The following is a 25,702-nucleotide window of genomic DNA, read 5'->3' on the forward strand; positions in this document are numbered from 1 at the left end:
ACGTTCTATGTTTCAGTGGATACCCCGCGATCTCATTTCCTCCCGAGACCGCTCAGATCTTCCTTCACGAAGGCCTCTTTTTCTTTGCGTTCCATGTTCTGGTTTGTTTTACATTTGTTTCTGTTTCCTCATTAAAAGAACCAGCTTTCTCACAACTCCGGTTTTGCTTCGATCACTCCGCAACCGTGACAGTTGTCCTATTGTTGTCTAATACACGCTTCTAGTTGCTCAACTGTCTTAGGTCTTTTTTATCGAATCTTCCTCTTTATGCTACGCCAAAATCTTTTCTGAGATGAAAGATCTGGACTGCAGGCTGCCATTTCAGTACCTGGATCCTTCTTCTACGCAGCCATGATGTTGTAATTGATGCAGTATTTGGTCTGGCAGTGTCATGTTGGAAAATGCAAGGTCTTCCCTGAAATAGTCTGGATGGTAGCATTTGTTGTTCTAGAACTTGGATATACCTTTCAGCATTGATGGTGCCTTTCCAGATGTGTAAGCTGCCCATGCCACATGCACTCATGCAACCCCATAACATCAGAGATGCAGGCTTCTGAACTAAACGCTGATAACAACTTGGGTTGTCCTTGTCCTCTTTAGTCCGGATGACATGGCGTCCCAGTTTTCCACTTTGCCACAGTCCATTTTAAATAAACCTTGGTACAGAGAAAACTCCTGCACTTCTGGATCATGTTTAGATATGGCTTCTTTTTTGACCTATAGAGTTTTATCCGGCGGGGGAGTTGGTGATCCTCTGCCCATCTTGGTTTCTGAGAGACACTGCCACTCTGAGAGGCTCTTTTTATACCCAAATATGTTGCCAATTAACCTAATAAGTTGCAAATTGGTCCTCCAGCTGTTCCTTATATATACATTTAAATTTTCCGTCCTCTTATTGCTACCTGTCCCAACTCTTTTGGAATGTGTAGCTCTCATGACATCTAAAATGAGCCAATATTTGGCATAAAATTTCAAAATGTCTCACTTTTAACATGTGATATGTTATCTATATTCTATTGTGATAAAATATGACTTTATGAGATTTGTAAATTATTGCATTACTTTTTTATTTACAATTTGTGCAGTGTCCCAACTTTTATGGAATCTGGTTTGTAATAATAATAATAATAATAATAATAATAATTATTATTATTATTATTATTATTATTATTATTATTATCATCATCATCATTATGATTATAATGATAATAATAATAATTATTATTATTAGACTTACTTTTAGTATAAGAATTACTACTTTGACTGACCCAGTTCTCTCTCTCTCTCTCTCTCTCTCTCTCTCTCTCTGTAGGTTTACAGGTTCCTCTGTAGGAGTAAAAAAGTCCTCCAGAATGAGTGAGTCTGTGAAACAGGACATAAAGAAAGATGAGAGGTGAGTGAAGGTTGTGACTTTGTGAAAAATATAAATGTTCTTACATTCACCAACACTAAACAGATCAGACTCTGATGTGTATCTGTGAAAAGTGACGAGTGAAGAGTTGAATTCAGCAGCTTTGTCTCCAGATGTTCAAACCAGCTGATGATTAGTGACATTAAGCTACTGAGCAACACGTCTAACCCCAAGTTGTCCCTGTAGCTGGATAAAGTATGAAGGTTAAAGAATGGGATCAGTGTTAATAAGAACATCATCAGATTTTAACTCCAGTTTCATTATTCAGTGTTGCTGCAGAACAGTAATAATGATGCAGTGGTTGTGTGTGTTTAGTCTGATTCAGGGTAAGAGATCAGACTCACCTAAACCCAGCTGTGTGTCCATGAAGAGTGAACAGTCAATGGATCCTCCAATAGTCTTTAAAGACACAGACTGTACTACTGATCTGAGGTGAGAACAGTTGAATGTATGAGTGCAGTGTTTTATCACTCACACTCTCACATAATCAAACATCTCTGTAATATGTGTGTATTCACTGCTTTGTGTTTGTAGTTATGAATATGATTTATAGTCTTTATTCTACTTTTAACAAGTGTTTTATTTGTTCACAGACTGCAGAAGAAGAAATCAAATATCACTGAGAAAAGTCATTTAGAGGCCATATTCAAGGTGTGTGTGTGTGTGTGTGTGTGCGTGTGTCTATTCCACTCTCACTGCAGTGTGACAGAACAAAATCCTAAACAGCAGTAAGAGAAAGCACGAGGTCTGTTGTGTTTCCTCATTGGATTCAACATATTTTCCTTCTGATTTTCTCATTCTTCTTGTTTTCTTACCAAACTCTTCTTCATTATGTTGAATCATCACCGTTTTCATAACTCCTTTTTGTTTTTACTCTTCTGTGCTCTCATCTGAAACCAGTTTGTCTGGATCTCAGTAATGAACACATTTTTATGTTACATTATATTGTTTGAAATAAGTATAAAGCATTTTTTTTCTTTTGCTTCTGTTACAAATCAGGATCTGGAGCACAAAGTCATCAGTCTGCTACAGAATGAACTGAAGAGATATAAGAAGCTCCTGAGTTCAGATTACCCAGCATGCTCTGAGAGGGAGGTGGAGGATGAGGAGGATCAGAGCAGTGTCAGAGAGGGAGTGCTGAAGATCACACTGCACTTCCTGAAGAACATGAAGCACACAGATCTTGCTAACACACTGCAGAACAGTAAGAGCTCATGGGGTTCTAACATCACTTTATCTTCAGAGGAAGGAAACTGCTGTACATTTATTAAACACATCTCATCATAATGATGTGCTTTTATCAACACAATATAATAACACATCAGTACTGACATTCCATATGATATACAGCTATAAAAATATCAGTAGCTCACAGAGATGATCAGAGAGTTTACATTTTATTCTTCTTTTTATCAGAACTCGTCTCTGTGCACCAGCGAAAACTCAAATCCAAACTGAGAGAGAAATGTAAAGAATTACTGAAGGAATCTCACAGCATGGAAGCTCAGCACTTCTGAATGAGATCTACACAGACCTCTACATCACAGAGGGTTGGAGTGGAGACGTCAATAATCAACATGAGGTGAGACAGATTGAGACAGTGTCCAGGAGACCAGCAACACAGGAGACACCCATCAAATGTAATGATCTCTTTAAAGACAAGTCCATCAGAAGTGTGCTGACTAAAGGAGTTGCTGGAATTGGAAAAACAGTCTCTGTGCAGAAGTTCATTCTGGACTGGGCTGAAGGAAAAGCAAATCAGGACGTCACCTTCATGTTTCCACTTCCCTTTAGAGAAATGAATCTGATGAAGCGGAAACATTTCAGTCTGATGGATCTTCTTCATCACTTTTTCCCACAAATAAAAGAATTACGATTAATAGACTGTGAGAGGAATAAAGTGGTGTTGATCTTTGATGGTCTGGATGAGTGTCGACTTCCTCTAAATTTCCAGAACAATGAGAGATTGTGTGATGTGACAGAATCAGCCTCAGTGGATGTGCTGCTGACGAACCTCATCAAAGGGAATCTGCTTCCCTCTTCTCTCCTCTGGATCACCTCTCGACCAGGAGCAGCCAATCAGATCCCTCCTGAGTGTGTAGACCAGGTAACAGAGGTACGAGGGTTCAGTGATCCTCAGAAAGAGAAGTACTTCAGGAAGAGGATCAGTGATCAGAGCCTGGCCAATAAAATCATCAAACACATGAAGTCTTCCAGAAGCCTCTACATCATGTGTCACATCCCAGTCTTCTGCTGGATCTCAGCCACTGTTTTGGAGAGAATGTTGGGTGAAGCAGAGAGTGGAGAGATCCCCAAGACTCTGACTCAAATGTTCACACACTTCCTGATCTTTCAGATCAAACACAAAGACCAAAAGTACCATCAGAAATGTGACCCTGATCCTCAGCAGACCAGAGAGAGTATCCTGGCACTGGGAAAACTGGCTTTCCAACAGCTGGAGAAAGGAAACCTGATCTTCTATGAGGAAGACCTGAGAGTGTGTGGCATTGATGTGAAAGAAGTGTCAGTGTACTCAGGAGTGTGTACTCAGATCTTCAGAGAAGAGTTTGGGTTTCACCTGGGGAAGGTGTTCAGCTTTGTACATCTGAGTGTTCAGGAGTTTCTGGCTGCTTTATATGAGTTCTTCAACAGAAAACAAAAAAGATGGTTTGGTCTTTCAATTAAATCAAACATGTCTGATTTCCTGAGGAGTTCAGTTGACAAGACCTTACAGAGTAAGAATGGACACTTGGACATGTTCCTCCGCTTCCTTCTGGGTCTCTCGCTGGAGTCCAATCAGACTCTCTTAAGAGACCTACTGCCCCAGACAGGAAGTAGCTCTCACAGCAAACAGGAAACAGTCGAGTACATCAAAAAGAAGATCAGAGAAAATCCATCTCCAGAGAAATCCATCAATCTGTTCCACTGTCTGAATGAACTGAATGATGATTCTCTAGTACAGGAAGTACAACATTACCTGAACAGCAGTAATTCCAGGTGTCTCAGTGGAGTCAGACTCTCTCCTGCTCAGTGGTCTGCTCTGGTGTTTGTGTTGCTGAACTCAGAAGAAAATCTGGATGTGTTTGATTTGAGTAAATATAACAAATCAGATGAATGTCTTCTGAGGCTGCTGCCAGTGGTCAAAGCATCCAGAAAAGCTGAGTAAGGAATTTAAAAATGATTTCATAAATGTGTTACTGATTCCATAAATGTAGTTATTATTGTAAATGAACACTAATGACACTGCACTGATTAGGATCATGATTATCATTCATTACTCCAATCAGGTAACCAGTGTTTGCTGATGTGATTTAAATCATTGCTAAAAGCTAAAGTGCAGAATGACACCATCAAAATTATTGATAATTAGTGGTTGTAGTGAGAGACTGCATATTATATATGTGTGTGTGTGTGTGTGTGTGTGTGTGTGTTTGTGTGTGTGTGTGTGTATACAGTGGTACCTTGACCTGCGAGTGAATCGGTCGATTTTTTGCTTTGTTACGCGAGCAAAAAGTTAAGGTATGAGCTAGAGACGCTGCTGCTAGATGGCGAAGCGAAGCCAGAAAGCAAAGACTGTAAGCAAAGAAAAAAAATTAAAAAAATGAAACGTTTAGGGATACGTAGTGTACAGGAGTGATAGCAAAAAAAAAGTTTTCCCCCCTCCTCTGCCTATCTCCTCTATCTAAACTCATTACGTAGGAAAATAATGTTATATAAAATAAGAAGTGTCCTGAAGTTTGTTTTATTTCACACTTAATCAATGATTTACCTAAAAACACAAATCAATCAAAATAAATGAAAATATGCACATTGGACAATGAAATGTAACCATAGATGAGATGTGGAAAATGTATTGAACACTTACTGATTTTATACTTCATACAAAAGTTTTTTTGGTAATAGCAGCTTTAAGAAGCCTCCTGCTCATGTGTGATTTTAGTCCATTCTTCCACACAAACACATTTCAAAGCTTAAAAGGTTCCATGTACCTCTTCAGTAAACTTTGAACTTTGGTTCTTTCCATAGATTTTCTATTGGATTCAAGTCAGGTGATTGTCTGTGATTGTCATTCTTTCTTCAATTACATGAAGTTTGCCAGTACGGTATGCTGAAAAATGCTATTTGTGCACCAAACATGTTGTGTATTATGGCATTCAAAGAGTTAAATTTTGGTCTATAATTAATTATATACAGGGGATCTGAATAGAATGATTGAAAAGAATAAAGTTATTATATACAGAATGATTGTGCAGAATTATGTACAGTATAATGTACAGATTGGAGCAGAACTGCATGATAATTACTGTAGTAGAAAGTATCAGTGAGTCATCAGTGTGCTAGTGTGTAATGTGGGGTTCAGAAGGGTGATGGTAGATGTCAGGGTCGTGACCATGAGTCGGAAGCGGAAGTAACTCTATCATATTTATTGAGTGAAATACACACAAACACAAGTCATGTAGAGTTACGAACCATGGAGCATGATGAGTCCTGAATGCGGGTATAAACCTTTAAGAAAGTATATTCCACGGAACAGGTACAATCTACGGAACGGATATAATCCACGGAACAGAAGTAGGGTAGGAACCAGCGTGGAATGCTGGCAGTGTGGAACTAGGTCAGTCACCGTAGCCATTGAGTAGGTCCGACACTAGTGATGTTGGAAAGGGGGCTTATATAGGGAAAGCAGTAACGTGGCAGGTGGATCCCTGACAGTAGATGGGAAAAAACCTTCCAAATCAGAGATGTAGACAGGGGAGTGTCCATACTGTTAGATTTCCAGAAGTACACAATAAGCTCTTTAGTATCCATGGTATTGAGGGTCAGGTTGTGGCTAGAACACCCCACTGCCAGGATCGAATTCGTCTATATTACTGATCTTGCCGATCATGGTGGTGCCACACTTGATGAAGATGTTGGAGTAATGCAGGGAAGCACATTCATGGAAATAAAGTAGTGGGCTCAGAACACTTCCCTGTGGGATGCCAGTGATCAAATATATATATTGTCAGGATATCCTGGGCACACTGTGCGCACTTCCGGTTTCGCGGCATGCACTTCCGGTTCCGCGGTGAGCACTTCCGGGTCGGCGGCCATCTTGACGTTTTTTCCCGCGCCTCCCGGTGTATATAAAGACAATCAAGACTTTAGTTCCGGGCCAGATTATCTTATCGCCTTTTTAGCCCCATCCTGCCTGCCCTGGTTCCTGTTTCTGATCCTGATCCTGATCATCCTGCCTGTTCTGGATCCTTGTTCCGGCCCGCCTCTGGTTTTGAAGTTTGGACTGTTTTGGTTTATGTTTTGCTCTGCCCTGTATTGTACTGTTTTGCCGGTTTCTGGAATTTTTAGTACACAGGATTATTGTGCCTTTCCAGCATTTCCCTCCTCCAGACCCCCTCCGCCCACCCTGGGCGGATTGCGAGGCCTTGCCTCTATTGTCTGCTGCCTTTTAATACCGCGGTGTTGGTCAGAGCGAGGCCGTCTGGAGGGGGGGGGGGGTACTGTCAGGATCTCCTGGGCACACTGCCCGCACTTCCGGTTTCTTGCCGGTCATCTTGCCGTTTTTTCCCGCGCCTCCCGGTGTATATAAGGACAATCAAGACTTTAGTTCCGGGCCAGATTATCTTACCGGCTTTCTAGCCCCTGAGATTATTCTTGCCATCCTGCCTGCCCTGGTTCCTGTTTCTGATCCTGATCATCCTGCCTGTTCTGGATCCTGTCCTTGACCTCTTTTCTGCCCCGCCTCTGGTTTTGAAGTTTGGACTGTTTTGGTTTATGTTTTGCTCTGCCCTGTATTGTACTGTTTTGCCGGTTTCTGGAATTTTTGACTGTTTTGGACTTTGGTTTTGTCTTCTCCTGCATTGCCCTGTTTGCCTGTTTTGACCCTGGATTGTTTTGGATTCTGTTTTTGCACTCTGCACTACCGTTGCACCCGTGCTCGCTGACATATATATATATATATATATATATATATACCAGCAAAACACTCACCAGAATGTCTTGGAAAAAACACAGAAAGCAGTGAGGAGTATTTCTCCAATCTTTGCTAACGCTCACAGTGGTATCTCGATTTGATTCCTCAGCTTCTATATGTAACAATAAAATATGTCAAAAAAATTCTCATCAACAGAATTAATAAATTAAATCAGATCAAGTCACACACACTATGCGAAGTGTCTCATCACCAGTGTTGGGCAGTAACGCGTTACTGTAACGCAGTTACTTTGGACAGTAACTAATACTGTAACTTGTTACTTTTTAAATAAAGTAACTCCGTTACCGTATGATGCGTTACCCGTTACTTTTTTAAATGAATTTATTCCGTCTGAAGTGTAGACTACAGCCTAACCTGTTTACAGCAGTGACGCATTGTAGGATTGGTGGATGAACCACTGTAAACACGAAGAAGACGCACTGTGGGCGTGTCTCTGTTTATTCAGGTCTGTGCGGCAGTAATGGCGAGTCGAGGCGAGAGCAAGACGAGTTTCTCAAAGTGAAAATATGCTCATTATTTCATTTTAGTTGAGCATAAAGACAAAACCCTTTAAGTGAAATGTAAGCTGTGTCTTTCTGGTTCGAAGGTCGTATCTACTGCAATAAAAAGCAACTCCAATCTGTCGAAGCTCCTCCAGGAACTCCATGCCTCGACGATGCTAGAAGCTAGAAGCTAACCTGGTGTTCTGTTGTATATTCTTGATAGTTTTCATACTTAAGCTGTAAAAGGAACATTTTTAAGTGCTCAACACAACAGCAGAAGCCACTTTATCCTTGCGATATATTCAGTTTTTGAATGAAGTAACTAGTAACTGTATTTTTTAGTAACTAGCACAACACTGCTCATTACATTCACTTTATGAACTATTGCAATGCACTCTCCCCATGCACACACTACCCAATCCTCTTAAAGGGGCAACACCCAATTAAAGCAGTGCTCACTAATAAACCTAGTGTTAGAGTTTCAAGGGTTACATGTATATTTCTATAATTCTGATAAACTATTATACAACCACAATTTAAAAAAAAAACTTGACACTGTAAATAAAAACAAAATGCACAGAAAGACATACAAATCTCAGAAACCCATATTTTAAAACAACTGATCACATATCAAATGTGTAAACGGAGACAATTTACCATTTAAAGGAAAAAATAAGGTCATTTTGAAATGTATTGCTGTGTATTGCAAAAAAATTTGTGACGGGGCAACAAAAGTCTGGAAAGTGTTAGTAAAATTCAACTGTAAAAATAAATAAAAAATAAATAAAATAAAATGTATATATATATATATATATATATATATATATATATATATATATATACAAAATTACTGCATGTAACAGACAAATGTTGGCTGTAGCCAAAATAAAAAGAATAACACATCACGACATTGCATAAAATGTAAATGTTTAAAATGTATGTTGTCTATATTCGATGCAGAGAAGCTCGTCCATGTGTTCATGACCTCCAGAATAGACTACTGTAATGCATTACTAGGTGGATGTCCTGCATCATTAATAAACAAGCTCACATTCACCTTGACTGTTGATTTCTGTAAAGCTGCTTTGAGACAATGTCTCTTGTGAAAAGCACTAAAATCTTAAACATAAATTGGTCTGTAATTCGATAGCGTATTTGGATCCAGATTTGTTTTTTTAATGAGGGGCTTAATAACTGCTAACTTGAGGGATTTAGGGACGTGACCTAAAGATAGTGAGGAGTTAATATTATTCAGAAGAGGCTCACCAGCTGTATATAACACTTCCTTCAATAGATTAGTTGGAATTGGATCTAACTGACATGTTGATTTAGCTTTGGAAATAACATTATACAGCTCTTCCTGTCCCTAGGTTATTTATGAATCTGTCCTTAGTGGTCGGAACAATAGACCTACCAGGTCGATAACGTGGTGAAACACGGCTAATCTGCTCTACCGGTAGTGTGTACAGTATGAGGTAATGGAAAAGATAATTTTTCAATTGAAAGTCTCCAGATCATTTAATAGTAATACATTAGAATTACACACTTTTTTGTCATTTTTTCATTAACTTTTAGCAGTCTTTATACATTTGTAGACCTTCTTTGTCTGAGACCAACCGCATTTCTGCACCTAAATTAATATTAACATTAATATTTGAAGCACACACACACACACACACGTGATTTTGTGTTTGGCACATGCAGATGTTGTCATTCTTTAATTAGCAAAATAAGATATTAAAAAAATTATAATAAACAAAAGAAACTTTTAAAATTTATTTAAACCCTGCCCATTCTTAACATTTCTACACTACATGTACATTGTGCTGCTCTGTGTGACATTACAACCTGCTGATGTTTACACACTGCACTGATTTAATACTGAGACTGTATTTACTGTGTGGGTGTGTGTGTGTGTGTGTGTGTGTGTTTTTGAGATGTCAGTGTTCTGATTTATCATCATTTCTCTCTCAGGCTGCGTTGGTGTGATCTCACAGAGGAAAGCTGTAGAATTCTGTCCTCAGTTCTCAGTTCAAACTCCTCCAGTCTGAGAGAACTGAACCTTAGTGAGAATTTTAAACTGCAGGATTCAGGAGTGAAGCTGCTCTCTGCTGGACTGGAGAATCCAAACTGTACACTGGAAATACTGAGGTCAGATCATCACTTACACACTGTTTATTTGAGACATTTCACTCTTTACTGAGGTTGGAATGGGTAATAAATAATGTGTTGTAGGTTGTATTTATAGATATGGATTGAGAGATAAAATTTTAAGTAATAATTGCTGCTGGTTTGTTACTTTATAGTCATAAAATGATTAATGTGATATTTATTATCAGTCTGTTTATTTCTGTAAAGCTGCTTTGTGACAACGAACAACTGTTAAAACACTACAAATAAAACTACTTTCAATTAAACCCAACTGAGACAGAGAGAATGAGAATAATGATGGATGTGTATGTGTGTGTGTGTGTGTGTGTGTGTGTGTGTGTGTGTGAGAGAGAGAGAGTGAAAAAGACAGAGAGAGACGTATGACTTTTTACAGTCCTTGACATATGTCATATTATATTACAAATTGTATCAGGTTGATTCAACACCCTGCCAACCCCCCAGTAGCTGTCAGGGATTCACCCTGCCACGGCCCCCTCGGTAGCAGTCACGCTTCCTCGTTATCCCGTGCCTGCCTTGAATGCCGACAGCTGTGTCTCATTAAGGATGAGACTATATAAACTCACGTTCTCGAGTCACAGGCTGTCGGTTCTTGAATGTCATGCTGGTGATTAAAGTGGCTGCTCGACCGCCAGCATTCCCCGCTGGTTCTGTCTCCGAACTCTGTTCCCGTGAGGATTATTCTTTGTCGCTGGAGTTTTGCTTTCCTTTGGACATTTCCCTTCATTGTGGATTACTTATCCCGTGCGGATATACTTTCAGTTCGTGATTCTCCGTTTTCTGTGTGAGTGCTTGGGTTTGAGTTTTAAATAAAAGACTATGATTGAGCTACTTCCGCAGCCGCGTCGTCAGCCTGACAGAAGAACCGACCAAAACCGACAGCGAATTCGCCCTACAATGATTTCAACCACGATGGATTCCCACCAGAAGCTCAGTGTCGCTCCTCGCGGCTCAAAACTGTGCCCGCTGCGCCATGCCCCTCAGCGAGCGCGAAGGGATTCCCGGCTCGTTTCTCTGGGGAGAGAAGCGAATTGGGTGGATTCCTGTGGAGCATCGGCAAGTATGTGGAGGAAAATTTTTCCCAGTTCCCCTCCGAACGAGCCAAGATCGCCTTTTGTATTTCCCTCCTGTCTGGTGACGCACTCTTTAAGGTCAGCACGTTATGAAGTGCCCAAAGGGGCGATTTTGTCTCATTCACCGACTTCATCGGGCTTCTAATGGGGATGTTTAGGATGAATGTGACGGATCTTCACTACAGCCCCCTCATGTTTGAGAGCGCTCTGTTCCAAGATTCTCCCAGGTGCGCGGCTCCATTCCAGAGCTTCCATGAGTATGCGGCTCCGTCCCAAGGTGCCGGGATCTGTCCCGAGGTTATTTAGAGCACGCGGCTCCTTTCCAGAGCTTTAATGAGTGTGTGGCTTCGCTCCAGAGCTTCCATGAGCGTGCGGCTCCGCTCCAGCGATTTGATGAGAGTGCGGCTTCGTCCTTGGGTCTCTACAAGCACGCTGCTGTGTTCTGAGGTTCCCACAGGCATGCCACACCATCACAGAGTCTCCAGGGTCGAGGCGGAAACTCTGTGGTGGCAAGACGCGCCCCTGGAGACTCTGTGATGGTGCGGCATGCCTACGGGTGTCGTAGAGTCGTCACGAGTGCACCTCGCCGCCACAGTGTTACCTCGAGCGTGCCACGCTGCCACAGGGTCCCCCCCGAGCGAGTTGCCCCCCCACAGCTTAAGAGTTCCGCCGAGGGTGCCGCTCATCTACAGAGTCCCCAGGAGAGCTGAGCCCCGTTCCAGAGTCCCCAGGAGAGCTGAGGCCCATTCCAGAGTCCCTAAGAGAGCTCAGCTCTGTTCGAGGGCCGCGTAGGGGTCATCGCACAGACGCCTGGCAGCAAAGAGGTCGTCGAACCGCTGCCTGGCTGCGAAGAGGTCGTCGAACTGCCGCCTGGCCGCGAAGAGGTTGTTGAACCACCACCTGGCAGTGAAGAGGTTGTCGAACTGCCGCCTGGCTGGGAAGGGGACATCGAACCGCCGCCTCCAAGTCCCACAGAAGGTGACGCCTCGCCCCTAAGTCTCACAGAAGGCGACATCTCACCCCCCAAGTCTTACAGATAGCGACATCTCGCCCCAAAGTCTCACAGAAGGCGACCTCTCGCCCCCAAGTCTCACAGAAGGCGACGTCTCGCCCCCCAAGTCTCACTGAAGGGTCCCCACAGGGCAACGACTCGCACCCAGGTTTCCCGCAGGCGGCAGCTCGCCCCCAGGCTCCCCGCAGGGTGAAGGCTCACCCCCAAGTTTTACAGAAGGCGAAGGCTCACCCCCAGATTTCCCTGATGGCGGCGGCTCGCCTCCAGGTTCCCCGCAGGGTGACGGCTCACCTCCTGGTTCCCTGCAGGGTGATGGCTCGCCTCCAGGTTCCCCGCAGGGCAACTGATCGCCTCCAGGTTTCCTACAGGGTGACGGATCGCCTTCAAGCACCTCTGATGGTGACGTCTCGCCTCCAAGCACCTCTGTGGGCGATGTTTGACCTCCAAGCACCTTAGATGGCGACGTCTGTCCTCCAGGACCCTCAGAGGAAGACAAGGCATGCCTGGGTTTCTCCAAGGGCGTCGTTACGGCCCAACGTCCCGCCGAAAGTGCCGCTGGGTTCCTGATCTCTGCCGGTGACGTCGCTCGGCCTCTGGTCTCCACCGGGGATGTCGCTAGCCCTTTGATCTCCGCCAGGGACTTTACTCAGCCTTCGGTCTTCTCTAAGGGCGTTTCTCCTTTCCAGGTCTTCGTGCTGGGTGTCGAGTCCTAATCTTTGCAGAGGACGCCGCTTCGCCTTCGGCTCTTCCCAGTCTTCTCCGGCCCCATGGCAATGCTTACCCCTCATCCTTTGGAGAGGCCTTTCACAGAGTGCCCTGGCCCGCCTAGCGTAGGTGGGTTTTGGGGCGTTGGGTGTCGCCCATGGAGGGGGGGTACTGCCCTCGGTAGCTGTCAGGGATTCACCATACCACGCCCCCCTCGGTAGCTGTCAGGGATTCACCCTGCCACACACCCCTCGGTAGCCACGCCCCCCTTGGTAGCAAGACGTCATGTGGTCTCTTTGCTTTCTCCATATAGCCAAGGTGTTTAACCACATAGGCAGCTCCATACATCACTTCTGACTGAATTTTGTACAGTGCATGATGTACCTGCACTCACCAACCCGACTTTTCTACAATTATTGCTGTTATTACCTAAGAATAGGTAGAAACTTACCAGAAAACATGTGAGCAAAAGGTGGGATATGCAAAGCGCTGAAAAATTATTGATGTATGTAAATTGCGAGAGAGGAGATATTAGACAAACTATGCAAATTTTACTAAGTGTGAGATAAAAAGTAAGGATTTTTTATATCAAATTCCCACTCGCATGTAAAAGCTGACGGGTGCCATTGCTGTTAAGATGTTCTCTGAAGTGAGAACTGAAGTGACTGCAATAAAGCCGATTTGTTCCTTCTCATTTATGACTGGAAGATGTCTTCATTTGGTTTGTTTTTATATTATTTGAAGTTTTGAAACTTATTGGTTGGTAAATAACTAAAACTAATTTGAGTATTGAGCCACTTAGTTGTACTTAATTCTACTCGGACATGGGGTCTGAGTTATGACAATCTCTATCATTTCTCTCCCAGGCTGTGTGTGTGTGTGTGTGTGTGTGTGTGTGTTTAGGACAGGGATGGGCAAACTTTTGACTGACGGCCACAATGGGTTCTAAAATTTGACAGAGGGCGGGTCATTCATATATATATATATATATATATATATATATATATATATATATATATATATATATATATATATATATTACATTAGACATTCGCCAAATTCAGTTTTATCAAGTGCCAGAGTGCTTTTTTTTTTTAAAGTGCATCAATAAACACAGCAGAAAAACTCAAGTTCAGTTTCAGTAGGAACAGTGTTGTTGATCTCCTCATTTTGCCAGTTCATCAAAGTCTGGAGTAAGTTTTGTTGTGGCAATTCTCAGGATAGATCCGAGGTGTTTGTCAGAAACTGTCGCAGTTTTTAAGGAGAATCAGATTACACGAACAAGGTCAATGGAGCTGAAGTGTGACATCTTTAGGGGAAATGGCATTACAGGGGAAAGGTAAATTGAAAAATGTTTACCTGTACCTATTTTATTAGAATTTGGTCACATTCGGCGGGCCAGATTAATAAACCCAACGGGCCGTGTGTGGCCCGTGGGTGGTAGTTTGCCCATATCTGGATGTCAGTGTTCTGATTTATAATCTTTTCTCTCCCAGGTTGTATTGGTGTAATCTCACAGGTGAAAGCTGTAGATTTCTGTCCTCAGTTCTCAGTTCAAACTCCTCCAGTCTGAGAGAACTGAACCTGAATGTGAATAAACTGCAGGATTCAGGAGTGAAGCTGCTCTCTGCTGGACTGAAGAATCCACACTGTACACTGGAGATACTGAGGTCAGATCATCACTTACACACTGTGTTTATTATTTCAGTTTCAGTGAGACATTTTACTCTTTACTGAGGTTGGAATGGGTAATAAATAATAGATGTGCTGTAGGTTGTATTTATAGATATGGATATAGAGATAAAACTTTAAATTTCTGCTGGTTTGTTACTTTATAGTCAGTAAAAATCAATAATTTATTTTCAGTCTGTTTATTTCTGTAAAGCTGCTTTGTGACACTGCCCAACTGTTAAAACACTACAAATAAAATACATGCAATTAAATCAAACTGAGACAGAGAGAATGAGAAAAATGATAGTGTGTGTGTGTTTTGGGCCCCTCTAGAGTTTTTTACATGCTCTTGAATTTGGTTATTTTTTAGTTGCTTTAAAAATATATTATTGACAAAAGACTTATTAAACTGTATTCAGCACAAACTGGGCTACCATAATATGTAAACAACTTATATGTGTGTGTTTGTATTTTTGACTAAATAAGGTTTATGCTTGGTTTTTGAAAAAGCAAAAAAAAAAACCTCACTGATATAAGGCCACAAAACCGATAGTAAACATGTTTCCCCAAGACTTTTTAAGAACAGAGCTTTTAATGTAGGTTTTTTTTTTAATCATGTGGAATTCATCCTGCCTGCTCATTCACATTAAACAATACTTTGATTTAAAATTTAAAAGACACAATGAGCTGTCGATTACATAATGAGCTATGGATCACTGAGCCAGGATCACAGTGAGAAGTACAGTACTACAAGTGTTTCCTTTGTGTTTATTTAAAATACACATTAGCAAGGACAGCATTAGAAAGGGAATTGTGTAACAATAAAACAATACAGTACAGTATGTATATAAAAAATACAGTAGAGTAGTTAAAAAAAGTTTAAGTAAAAAATTGCATCAAAAATCCCTGTGCCACTCTCGAAAGCAGTTCCTGTTCAACTGAAGACACAGGTGAACGGCGCTTGCCAGGCATTTTCATGGTGTTTTGTGGTGCTTACCATGCAATGTTTTGCAATGTACACAGCTCTTGCGGCCAGCAGTGGCTACATTTCTGACATCAGAAGACAGTTCAACTCCTGGAACTGGTACATGATCAGAGTTGGTCTGTTTTGGCACTACTTTCTGTGTGACCCTACAAAGCTCGGCAATAAGTTGTTCCATAAATTCTTTATGGGACACGTCACCATACAGTTCTTTATGCACAATGAAACTGTTGGTGGCAGGGATCATTTTATCAGAACATTTTACAACTGGTGTCACAGGCGTACAGTTCTCCCTTTTATGGCAGCAGGGTCAGGATGGATCTCCTGCAACTTGATGGGAGTTAGCCACCCTTCACATTGTTCTTTAGAACCTTCAGCACATCCTGACCCAGAATGCCTTGAAGAACAGAAGTGATTAAAAATCAAGGCAACACCACCACTAAGCGACATGTTGTAATTAAAAAACCCCTGTGGCTGCCTCTGCCAGTGCAGGGTTCCGGGTGCGGTTCAGCCGAGCAGGGCCTCTCCCGGTCTGATTCAGCTGAGTAAGGCTTCCCCCAGTCCGGTTCGGCCGAGCAGGGTTTTTTTTGTTTCAGTTCAGCTGAGCAGGGATTTCTTTGGGGTGGATATGTCACTAGTAGACCTCTGGGCTGCAATCTGAGCTTGGGGCTTTCGTTTCTTAGGCCCTGGTGCAGCAGCAGTTGTGGGGCTTTCAGTAGCGGGACGAGCTGTAGCCACAGGGGGAATGGATCCAGCAGACTCAGCTGCGTCTTGCCCTTGGAAACACTGGGGTCACTCTGTCTTTGAAGACAAGCAGGCACATGATGTTATACTTGAGCACATTTAAAACATTTCATTTCAGCATCGGTGAAAACCAAGATGTTGACCTTTGTTTTAAACCATAAAAAAATTGTCCTAGAAGACACCAAGTGATTAACCAGTGGATTTTTGCACACTCGCACACACACACAGCACCCGCACACTGTCACCCAACCACAAACACACACTCCTTGACACTCACAACAACACACAGACACACTGTCTCCCAACTGCTAACACACTCCTCCACACTCAAAACAACACACACTGTCTCCCAAACACAAACACACACTCCTCGACACTCACAACCACACCCAGACACACCGTGTTCCAACCGCTTACACACTCCTCCACACTCAAAACAACACACACCGTGTCCCAACCACTAACACACACTCCTCTACACTCACACACACACAGCATCCGCACACTGTGTCCCAACCTTTAACACACACTCTGCTACACTCGCTCTCACACACACACACACACACACACACACTAGATTAATCAGAGATGATTTACGGAAAAATAACTGGGAAAAAACACACTAAACACACTTAACATACATTACACACAAAAATCTATCATGAAGTCACTTCCTTGCAATACCATAGCACTGACTGTCAAATTAATGCACCTGCCAACCAATTGGTTCAACACAGTCATCAGGTGTGCAAACACTTGTTTGCTTTATTGTAGACACACCAATCAGGTGTATAAGCACTATAAAAAGCAGCAGGTGAGTTCATCGGTCTTCAAGCACAATTGTAGGAGTCAGAGAAATAGAACAAGGAGAACGAGAAGGAGGACAAGGGGGAGGAGGAAGGGGGAAAAGAGGAATCAACATAGGAGGAATCAACAGAGGAAGATGAAGAGATGGAGGCCATGCTGGAGGTAAAGGTAGAGGAAGACAAGAAGGTGCTTAAAGAGGACCGAATCTGACAAATGAGATCCGCGCAACACTGGTTGACCACGTTGTCAACCGTTCACCATGCCCATATGGGCCTTTACAACACAGCACTCATACTTACATTCTTGGACCAATTGCACAACATAACAGCAGCAAATCAAATCGTTTATATGCAATACATTGTTGTCTGGGACAATGTGTCTTTCCACCGCTCTGCTCTGGTTCAGAACTTGTTTCAGCAACATCCACATCACTGTCCTATATCTTCCACTATACTCTCCATTCCTCAACCCTATAGAAGAGTTATTCTCGGCATGGTGGTGAAAGGTATATGATCTCCGTCCCCAGGCTGAGATACCCCTCATCCAAGCCATGGAGGAGGCCTGTGACCAGATGGAGGTAGCAGCAATGCAAGGATGGATTCTTCATTCAAGACGTTTCTTTCCAAGGTGTCTTGCTGATGACAACATTGTCTGCGATGTTGATAAAATTCTCTGGTCAGATCCAGCTAGGCGAAGAGACAATGTCAAGTACTTTATTCTTTTTTTTTATAGTGAACTTACAGTACAATATGTGAAGTGACGCTTTGTTACAGTATTATGAATCTCCATGTCAACATTTTGGGCGTGTTGACAAATAAATGAGTTTCTTCAGTCACAGAGAATATGTAGTGGATATACAGATTCAATTATGAGGGGACTTATTTAGATATGGGCGCCGCCATTTTGTTTTGCCCTGACATGTGCGCAAAAAAAATGTATGTAGAAGAAGGAAAAAGGGAGAAGAGCAGTGGTGAGCTTATGAAAAACGTGCAGTAATTTTGAACTTCTTAATCAGCATAGGAAGCTAGTTCAGACTGATGACATGCATCAAATCTACCTGACGTGCTTCTAAGTCTCCGTTCATCTTAACTAGTTTGTTTTTATTAGCAATGTAGCAAGTTTTTTGTTGTGTTTCTGAATAAGGCTGGACAACAGGCCTGTTTAAGTCATTTGAGTTATTCGGTGCGGAAGTTGAATACCCCCGTATTTTTGGGTTCTTTTGCAATTTACATCCAGATTTTTGTTAGTTCAAACGAACTCAAAGCGTAGTGAATGCTGTTGCGGGGACTATTAGCTGATTCGTTGGAAAGCATCGTGTGTTCGTTGTTTCCTCTAATTGATCACCGTTGGACAGGAATTGTGGCCTCGTCGAGTCGTGCTGTGTCTTTCTGGATGACAAGGGCAATCGTTGGGATTAAAGAGTCAAGGGAACAGTACCCTGCCTATCCGGACACCTTTCAGCGCTCCGTCCAGGACCCAAGGGTGGTGATGTACAATCATTTGTTTATTATTCCTTGAAGGTTGATAAGCAAGTTATCTTTCCTTTTCAACAAGTATCAAAACAGAACTGTGCTTTGAAGAAACTGTTGTTCGAGAAACTGTTGTGAGTTTTCCACAAAAAGACTCATATTTTTGTTGCCAGTCTATGGACATTTTGACTCGTGAATGGACTGAGTATAATTTTTCCCTTGGTTTTTGAAACAAACTCTTTAAAATTTGAGGTGAACTGATTTGATTCCAACTAATTGTGAATGTGAAATTTTTAGTGTGGCAAAAGAACACGGTTGTTTAAGTTTTAACTGAAATAGTAACATTGGTTTTATTTTCTTTATGGTTATATATATATATTGGTTTCATTCTGAGCCTTTTCATAAAACTAATAGTTTTTTTATTTAAATAAATATTTTTGTTTAGTTAAATTGAATGTCTAAGTTAACATGAGTCCTTTATACTAAGGAGTGGGGCTGTCTTATCTATCCTGTTAGATCTGGGACGGTGGGTTTTCTCCACACTCACGTACACTTCAGGCTACCACCGTGAATAAGATAGATCCTGAAGCCCACCTTATCTGTAGTCCCACATGACAACACGATAGACACCAACATATAACCACTCGTTATACTGAGACCTAAAGCATTGGGTGGAAGGACTAGGATCCTGTTGCCCACTCAGTCTTCCTTAGTCAAAGGTTTGTTATCTGCCCCACAAGGCGGTGGCATATTCCCCTCCGCCACATATTGGCGTCACGAACAGGATAATTTCCTACTTCCTGATTCAGTGTAAGTTTGAAGCCCTTGAGTCGACGCTATGGCTGAACTAGCTGAATTAAAGAAACAGTGAAATGAAGAGGAGAGTTAAGGCTGAGAGAGACCTGACATTTATCCAGCTTATGCAAGAAGTTATTACTTGGTCAGAAGAAGAGGAAGTTCAAGTTACAAGCAGTCTGAGATCCAGTACTTGTTCACGCGGTGTCGTTCATGTTACCACTTTGGAGAAGTTGTGTTGTCGTCTGCCAACTGGGTCTCACAGCAGCAAATGGCCTGGACATTCCCATCATAGGCTGTCTGGAAGCAGACATAGAATGCATGGGAAAGATGCTACATGAAAAGTGCTGGTTTCTGTCTCCTTGATCACAAACAAACGGGACAGAGTTGCATAGAACGTCTGGCATCGTTGGGATGAATGTGTTGAGTGAAGTAAAAGATCTATTCATGACTACTGGAGACATGAACAAGATGAACCGATATAGCCGCGGTTTTGAGGAGGCAAGGGTCCAGTGAGTGTTAGCTAACATTAGTATGCAGGCTGGGGCATTAAACTGCGATGACAAGATTGGCTTTGTGAAGGTTGCTGGGAAACAAGCAATCACTATCCCTCCATTCAGTGAACGTGTTTTGGAGGGCCGCTATAGAATACCACCAAAAGTAAGCCGTCAAGTGTTGATGGAGGCCTCTTCAAATGTCAGTTTGCCTAAAAGTGTACTGATCGCTAATGTTCTCGCCAAACCAGCCGATGGTAAAGTCCCAGTCAGAGTCTTGAATTCAAGTGAAAAACCTGTAAAACTCCCACCACAATGTAGGATCGCTGCGCTGTCCAAGCCACAGGAAGTTGTGCAAAAAGAGTTTGTCGAGTTTGAGGAGAAGGAAGGTACTTTGCAGGGTAAAGCTGTACAGCAACATCAGGTGAATGTGGAGATAAGCACCACCCAGCAGCTGCCAGTTCCAGTGCAAATTTATTTAGAGAACCTTACAGAAACTTAATGTCGCACACTGCAGGAACTACTGGTCAAGCACAGTGATGTGTTTTCAAAGAACGACTGTGACTTGGGTTATACAACTGCCGTTACACACAGTGTCCCGACAGGGGATGCTCCTCCTATTAGGCAAAGACATTGTAGAATCCCGCCTCGGGTGTTTCAGGAAGTGAAAAAACATGTTCAAGACTTGGTGTCTCAAGATATTCTCAGAGAAAGCTGTAGTCCCTGGGCATCTCCAGCTGTGATTAAGAAGGATGGTAGCATACGCTTTTGCTGCGACTACAGACGATTAAATGAAGTAACTTGCAAAGATGCTTATCCTCTCCCTCTTGTGGAGGAATCACTGGATGCTTTGGGAAACGTACAACTGTTCTCCACCCTTGATCTTACCTCTGGGTATTTCCAAGTTGTAATGAACAAGGAGGATAGGGCAAAGACAGCGGTAACCACTCCCTTTGGATTATTTGAATGGACAAGGATGCCATTCGGGCTTTGTAATGCTCCTGCGACCTTCCAGCGTCTGATGGGGGTGGTGCTCGGAGATCTAACTTTTGACATAGTGCTCATTTACCTGGATGGCATTATCGTTTTTTCAAAAGATTTCAAAAGTCATTGTCAAAGACTAGAAATAGTGTTTTGATTGAGACAGCATGGTTTGAAACTAAAACCCAGCAAGTGCTTCCTTTTGACACCTGAAGTGAAATTCTTGGGTCATCTAATATCCTCACAAGGAATAAAAATAGATGGAGGGAAAACTCAGGTGTTGGAGACATAGCCTGCACCAACAAATGTCAAAGAGTTAAGACAGGCTCTTGGATTTATGAGTTATTACAAGAGATTCGTTCCTGGTTTTGCTCAGTTAGCCCGGCCTCTTTATGCCCTGGTTGGTAAAGGAGAAAAAGGAAAAATTGTTGAACCTCTTAACTGGACAACTGAATGTCAGACAGCATTCGACAAACTTAAGCAATGTTTAATGTTTCCGCCAGTCCTTGCTTACCCAGATTACAGTCAGTCTTTTGTACTCACAACTGATGCGAGCCTGCATGGTCTTGGAGCCGTGTTGAGCCAGAGACAAGGAGGTGCTGAGCATGTGATTGCGTACGCAAGTTGAGGTCTTCATGGATCAGAGAAGAACGACAAGAACTACAGTGCTTTCAAGCTAGAATTGCTAGCTTTAAAATGGGCTGTAACTGAAAAGTTTGAAGAATACTTGATCTACTCCAAATTTTCTGTGATTACAGATCACAACCCTTTGCGCTACCTGTAGACAGCAAATCTAGGAGCTGTTGAACAATGATGGATAGCTCAGTTGTCAGAGTTTGATTTTAAAGTCTTCTACAAACCAGGACAACAAAACACAAATGCAGATGTGCTTTCCAGGATTCCCTCTGGAGAGGAACCAGAGCAGGAGGACTCTGATAAAGATTTCATTAAGATGAACTCGGATGAGGTGCGCACATGCTTATGGCCAGCCAGTAAAAATCAGCAGAGGGTACAAGCATTGGTCTAGGTGTCTGTGACAAGGAAAGTCCCTGGATATAGCTGGAGCGATCTAGAAGAGCAACAAAAGACCGACCCTCAAATAGCTCCCATCTACCGTGTTGTTCTTGAAAACAAGAATCTGAGCCCAGTTGAGCAGCGTAACATGAATGCTGAGTTAAAGAAGCTTGTTAAACAATTCATACGACTCAAGCTTAGAAAAGGAGTGATGTTCCGTACCATCCTTGATCCTCGAGATGGCGAAGAAATTTGTCAACTAGTGGTTTCAGAACCTTTGTGTTACAAGGTGTACGAGAGTCAGCATGATCATGGTGGTCATTTCGGAGAAAGAAGCACACTGGAGCACATGAGGCGGAGCTATAACTGGCCGAGTAAAGATGTTTAATGTTAGATTTGGGAATGCAAGAGATGTGCTCTCGCGAAGGACGTCTTTCCTAAAAAAAGAGCTCCGATGAGCTGCACTTATGTCTCTGCACCACTGGAAGTCCTTGCTATGGATTATACAGTCTTGGAGGCATCTGTGGGAGGATATGAGAATGTTCTCGTCTTAACTGGCATGTTCACTCGTTTCACTGTGGCAGTGCCAACCAGAAATCAGACCGCCCACACAACTGCACCAGCCCTTGTGCAGCATTGGTTTATTCATTATGGCTGTCCGGCACGACTACATTCCGACCAAGGTCGATGTTTCTAAGCTAACATCATCAAAGAGCTGTGTAAAGTCTATGGGATCGGAAAGAGTCGCACAACTCCGTATCACCCGCAGGGTAACTCCCAGTGCAAAAGATTTAATAGAACCATGCATGACATGCTGAAAACGTTACCCCCAGACAAGAAAAGGAACTGGAAACAGTATCTGCCTGAGTTGGTTATGGCATACAATAGCAGAGTCCACACTTCAACTGCCTATTCACCATTCTACTTAATGTTCGGTAGGGATGCCCGAATGCCAATGGATATCCTTAACAGAAGAGACGTGGAGGTCAGTGAAGTCGACAATCTTGATGACTGGGTGAAAAACCATCATGACTGATTGGAGACCGCTGTTGAAGTAGCTAACTCTGCAGCACAAAAAGCTTTAAGACGAAGGAAAAGAGCCTATGATCACAGATCCCATGGCGCACTTATGAGACCTGGTGACCGTGTTCTGTTACGAAATCATTCACATAGGGGAAGAAAGAAGATACAAGATCACTGGGAACCCTTGCCTTACATTGTGGTGAAACAGAATCACGCAGACACTCCAGTTTACACAATTCGCCCAGAGAAAGGGGGTCCATGTAAAGTGGTACACAGAGATCAACTTAGACATTGCACTTTTCAGTCACTCCTACGTCTCATACATCAGGACATGGAGCTAGAGCCCACACAGATCAGGCACACACTGATTTAGAAGATCACAATGTTCTCGCAGTCCCTGTTGTTACATTTACACCAGCTACACTTCCAGACACAAAAGGTAGAAGGGTAAGTGGGGATGAATCAGACACCGGTATAGGAGAACATGATAATGAACTATCAGCTGAAGATTCAATAGACCAGTCTATAGTTGAGTCTGTAAATTCAGGTGGTTCTGAAGCTGTGACTGAAAATGAAAGTATACTTAAACCTAGACACTCACGGCGTTTGAATAAAGATACTTTACCTGTTAGGTACAGAACTGATTATGTCTTAAAATAAGCTCATGCAAACCTTAAAACCTTAAGGTTTTGAAAGTCTCTGTTCATGTGTATCTTTATTTTACTGGTTGAAAACTTTTCATTGTTGTACTGATGTTCACACTGACAGTGTTTACCTGCTTTTCTTTGTTCTTTATTTTGACTGAGTCGCTGAAAGGAGGTCCGGTGGTATGGCAGGGTTTAGCAGGGGGGAATGTAGTGGATATACAGATTCAATTATGAGGGGACTTTTATTTAGATATGGGCGCCACCATTTTGTTTTCCTCCGACATGTGCGCAAAAAAAAATGTATGTAGAAAAAGGAAAAAGGGAGAAGAGCAGTGGTGAGCTTATGAAAAACGTGCAGTGATTTTAAACTTCTTAATCAGCATAGGAAGTTAGTACAGACTGATGACAGGCATCAAAGCTACCTGACGTGCTTCTAAGCCTCCGTTCATCTTAACTAGTTTGTTTTTATTAGCAATGTAGCAAGTTTTTCGTTGTGTTTCTGAATAAGGCTGGACAACAGGCCTGTTAAGGTCATGAGTTATTCGGTGCGGAAGTTGAATACCCCTGTATTTTTGGGTTCTTTTGCAATTTACATCCAGATTTTTGTTAGTTCAAACGAACTCAAAGCGTAGTGGATGCTGTTGCGGGGACTATTAGCTGATTCGTTGGATGGCATCGTGTGTTCGTTGTTTCCTCTAATTGATCACCGTCAGATGGGATTGTGGCCTCGTCGAGTCGTGCTGTGTCTTTCTGAATCACGAGGGCAATCGTTGGGATCAAAGAGTCAAGGGAACAGTACCCTGCTTATCTGGACACCTTTCAGCGCTCCGTCAGGACCCAAGGGTGGTGATGTACAATCATTTTTGTTTAGTTAAATTGAATGTCTAAGTTAACCTGAGTCCTTTATACTAAGGAGTGGGGCTGTCTTATCTATCCTGTTAGATCTGGGAGGGTGGGTTTTCCTGAGTATTCTCCACACTCACGTACACTTCAGGCTACCACCGTGAATAAGATAGATCCTGAAGCCCACCTCACCTTATCTGTAGTCCCACATGACAACACGATAGACACCAACATACTGTATAACCACTCGTTATACTGAGACCTAAAGCATTGGGTGGGAGGACTAGGATCCTGTTGCCCACTCAGTCTTCCTTAGTCAAAGGCTTATCTGCCCCACAAGGCGGTGGCATATTCCCCTCCGCCACATATAGTAATGTGAAACGTGTGTGTTTCATATGGTAACAAAGTGTGGTTTTTACACAGAAGTGTATAGTTTTTACAAGAGTGTTTAATTATGCAAGGGATCTGTAGTGTTTTGCTAATTGTGTGTGTGGTTGTGCTAATTGTTTGCAGTGTTTTGAAAACATGGGCCGTGTTTTGAAAATCATGCCTAAGCAATCTAAAAAAACTGTAACTTAAATTTACTTATTATACTTACTTGATATTTATTAATAAATTTACTCTTTAGATTTTTGCCTTAAGTTTGCTTTGAAAAAATAAGGCAATCCGTTTCCAAAGTTTTTTTAAGTAAACTGAACTAATTCGAATTTACAGTGTAGGGAAGTAGAAGTGCTAAAAGTAATAAAAAAAAACCCTGTATATTGTGTGTGTGTGTGTGTGTGTGTGTGTGTGTGTGTGTGTGTGTGTGTGTTTTGAGATGTCAGTGTTCAGATTTATTATAATTTCTCTTCCAGGTTGTGTGAGTGTAATCTCACAGGTGGAAGTTGTAGATTTTTGTCCTCAGTTCTCAGTTCAAACTCCTCCAGTCTGAGAGAACTGGACCTGAGTAGGAATAACCTGCAGGATTCAGGAGTGAAGCTGCTCTCTGCTGGACTGGAGAATCCACACTGTACACTGGAGATACTGAGGTCAGATCATCACTTACACACTGTAGATCCTGCATTTCTGTCATATGGCTGTTTTAGTTGAATAAAATGTTGTGTGTCCTGAAGCACAATTTAAATAAAGCAACAACAACTGCTATAGTTTTCTACATTTATAAATTCAGTAAGTTGCTGATCTATAATTGTTGATCTCTCTACAGGCTGGAACGCTGCAGTATTACAGGTGAAGGTTGTGCTGCTCTGGTTTCAGCTCTGAGGTCAAACACCTCATCACACCTGAAAGAACTGCATCTGAAACACAATAAACCAGGAGAATCAGGAGTGAAGCTGCTCTCTGATCTACTGAAGGATCCACACTGTAAACTGGAGACACTACAGTGAGTT

The 25,702-nt window shown here is 42.3% G+C and overlaps 3 protein-coding genes across 3 annotated transcripts in view; all 3 read left to right on the forward strand.

Moving 5' to 3' along the window:
• The window catches only part of LOC124385133 (NACHT, LRR and PYD domains-containing protein 12-like), a 281,935-nt gene that overhangs the window by 193,299 nt on the left and 62,934 nt on the right, over positions 1-25,702 (forward strand). The gene's annotated exons all lie outside the window — the stretch shown is intronic.
• Positions 1-25,702, forward strand: part of LOC124385128 (NACHT, LRR and PYD domains-containing protein 12-like) — a 160,897-nt gene that overhangs the window by 133,160 nt on the left and 2,035 nt on the right. Inside the window, 4 exon segments of the mRNA XM_046848266.1 lie at positions 9,883-10,036; positions 14,341-14,514; positions 25,169-25,342; positions 25,519-25,695. Of these exon segments, the coding sequence (XP_046704222.1) occupies positions 9,883-10,036; positions 14,341-14,514; positions 25,169-25,342; positions 25,519-25,695 (679 nt within the window).
• Positions 1-25,702, forward strand: part of LOC124385132 (NLR family CARD domain-containing protein 3-like) — a 987,530-nt gene that overhangs the window by 85,466 nt on the left and 876,362 nt on the right. The window lies entirely within an intron of this gene.

The sequence above is a fragment of the Silurus meridionalis genome, chromosome 4, assembly GCF_014805685.1.
Source record: "Silurus meridionalis isolate SWU-2019-XX chromosome 4, ASM1480568v1, whole genome shotgun sequence".
Lineage (NCBI taxonomy): Eukaryota > Metazoa > Chordata > Actinopteri > Siluriformes > Siluridae > Silurus > Silurus meridionalis.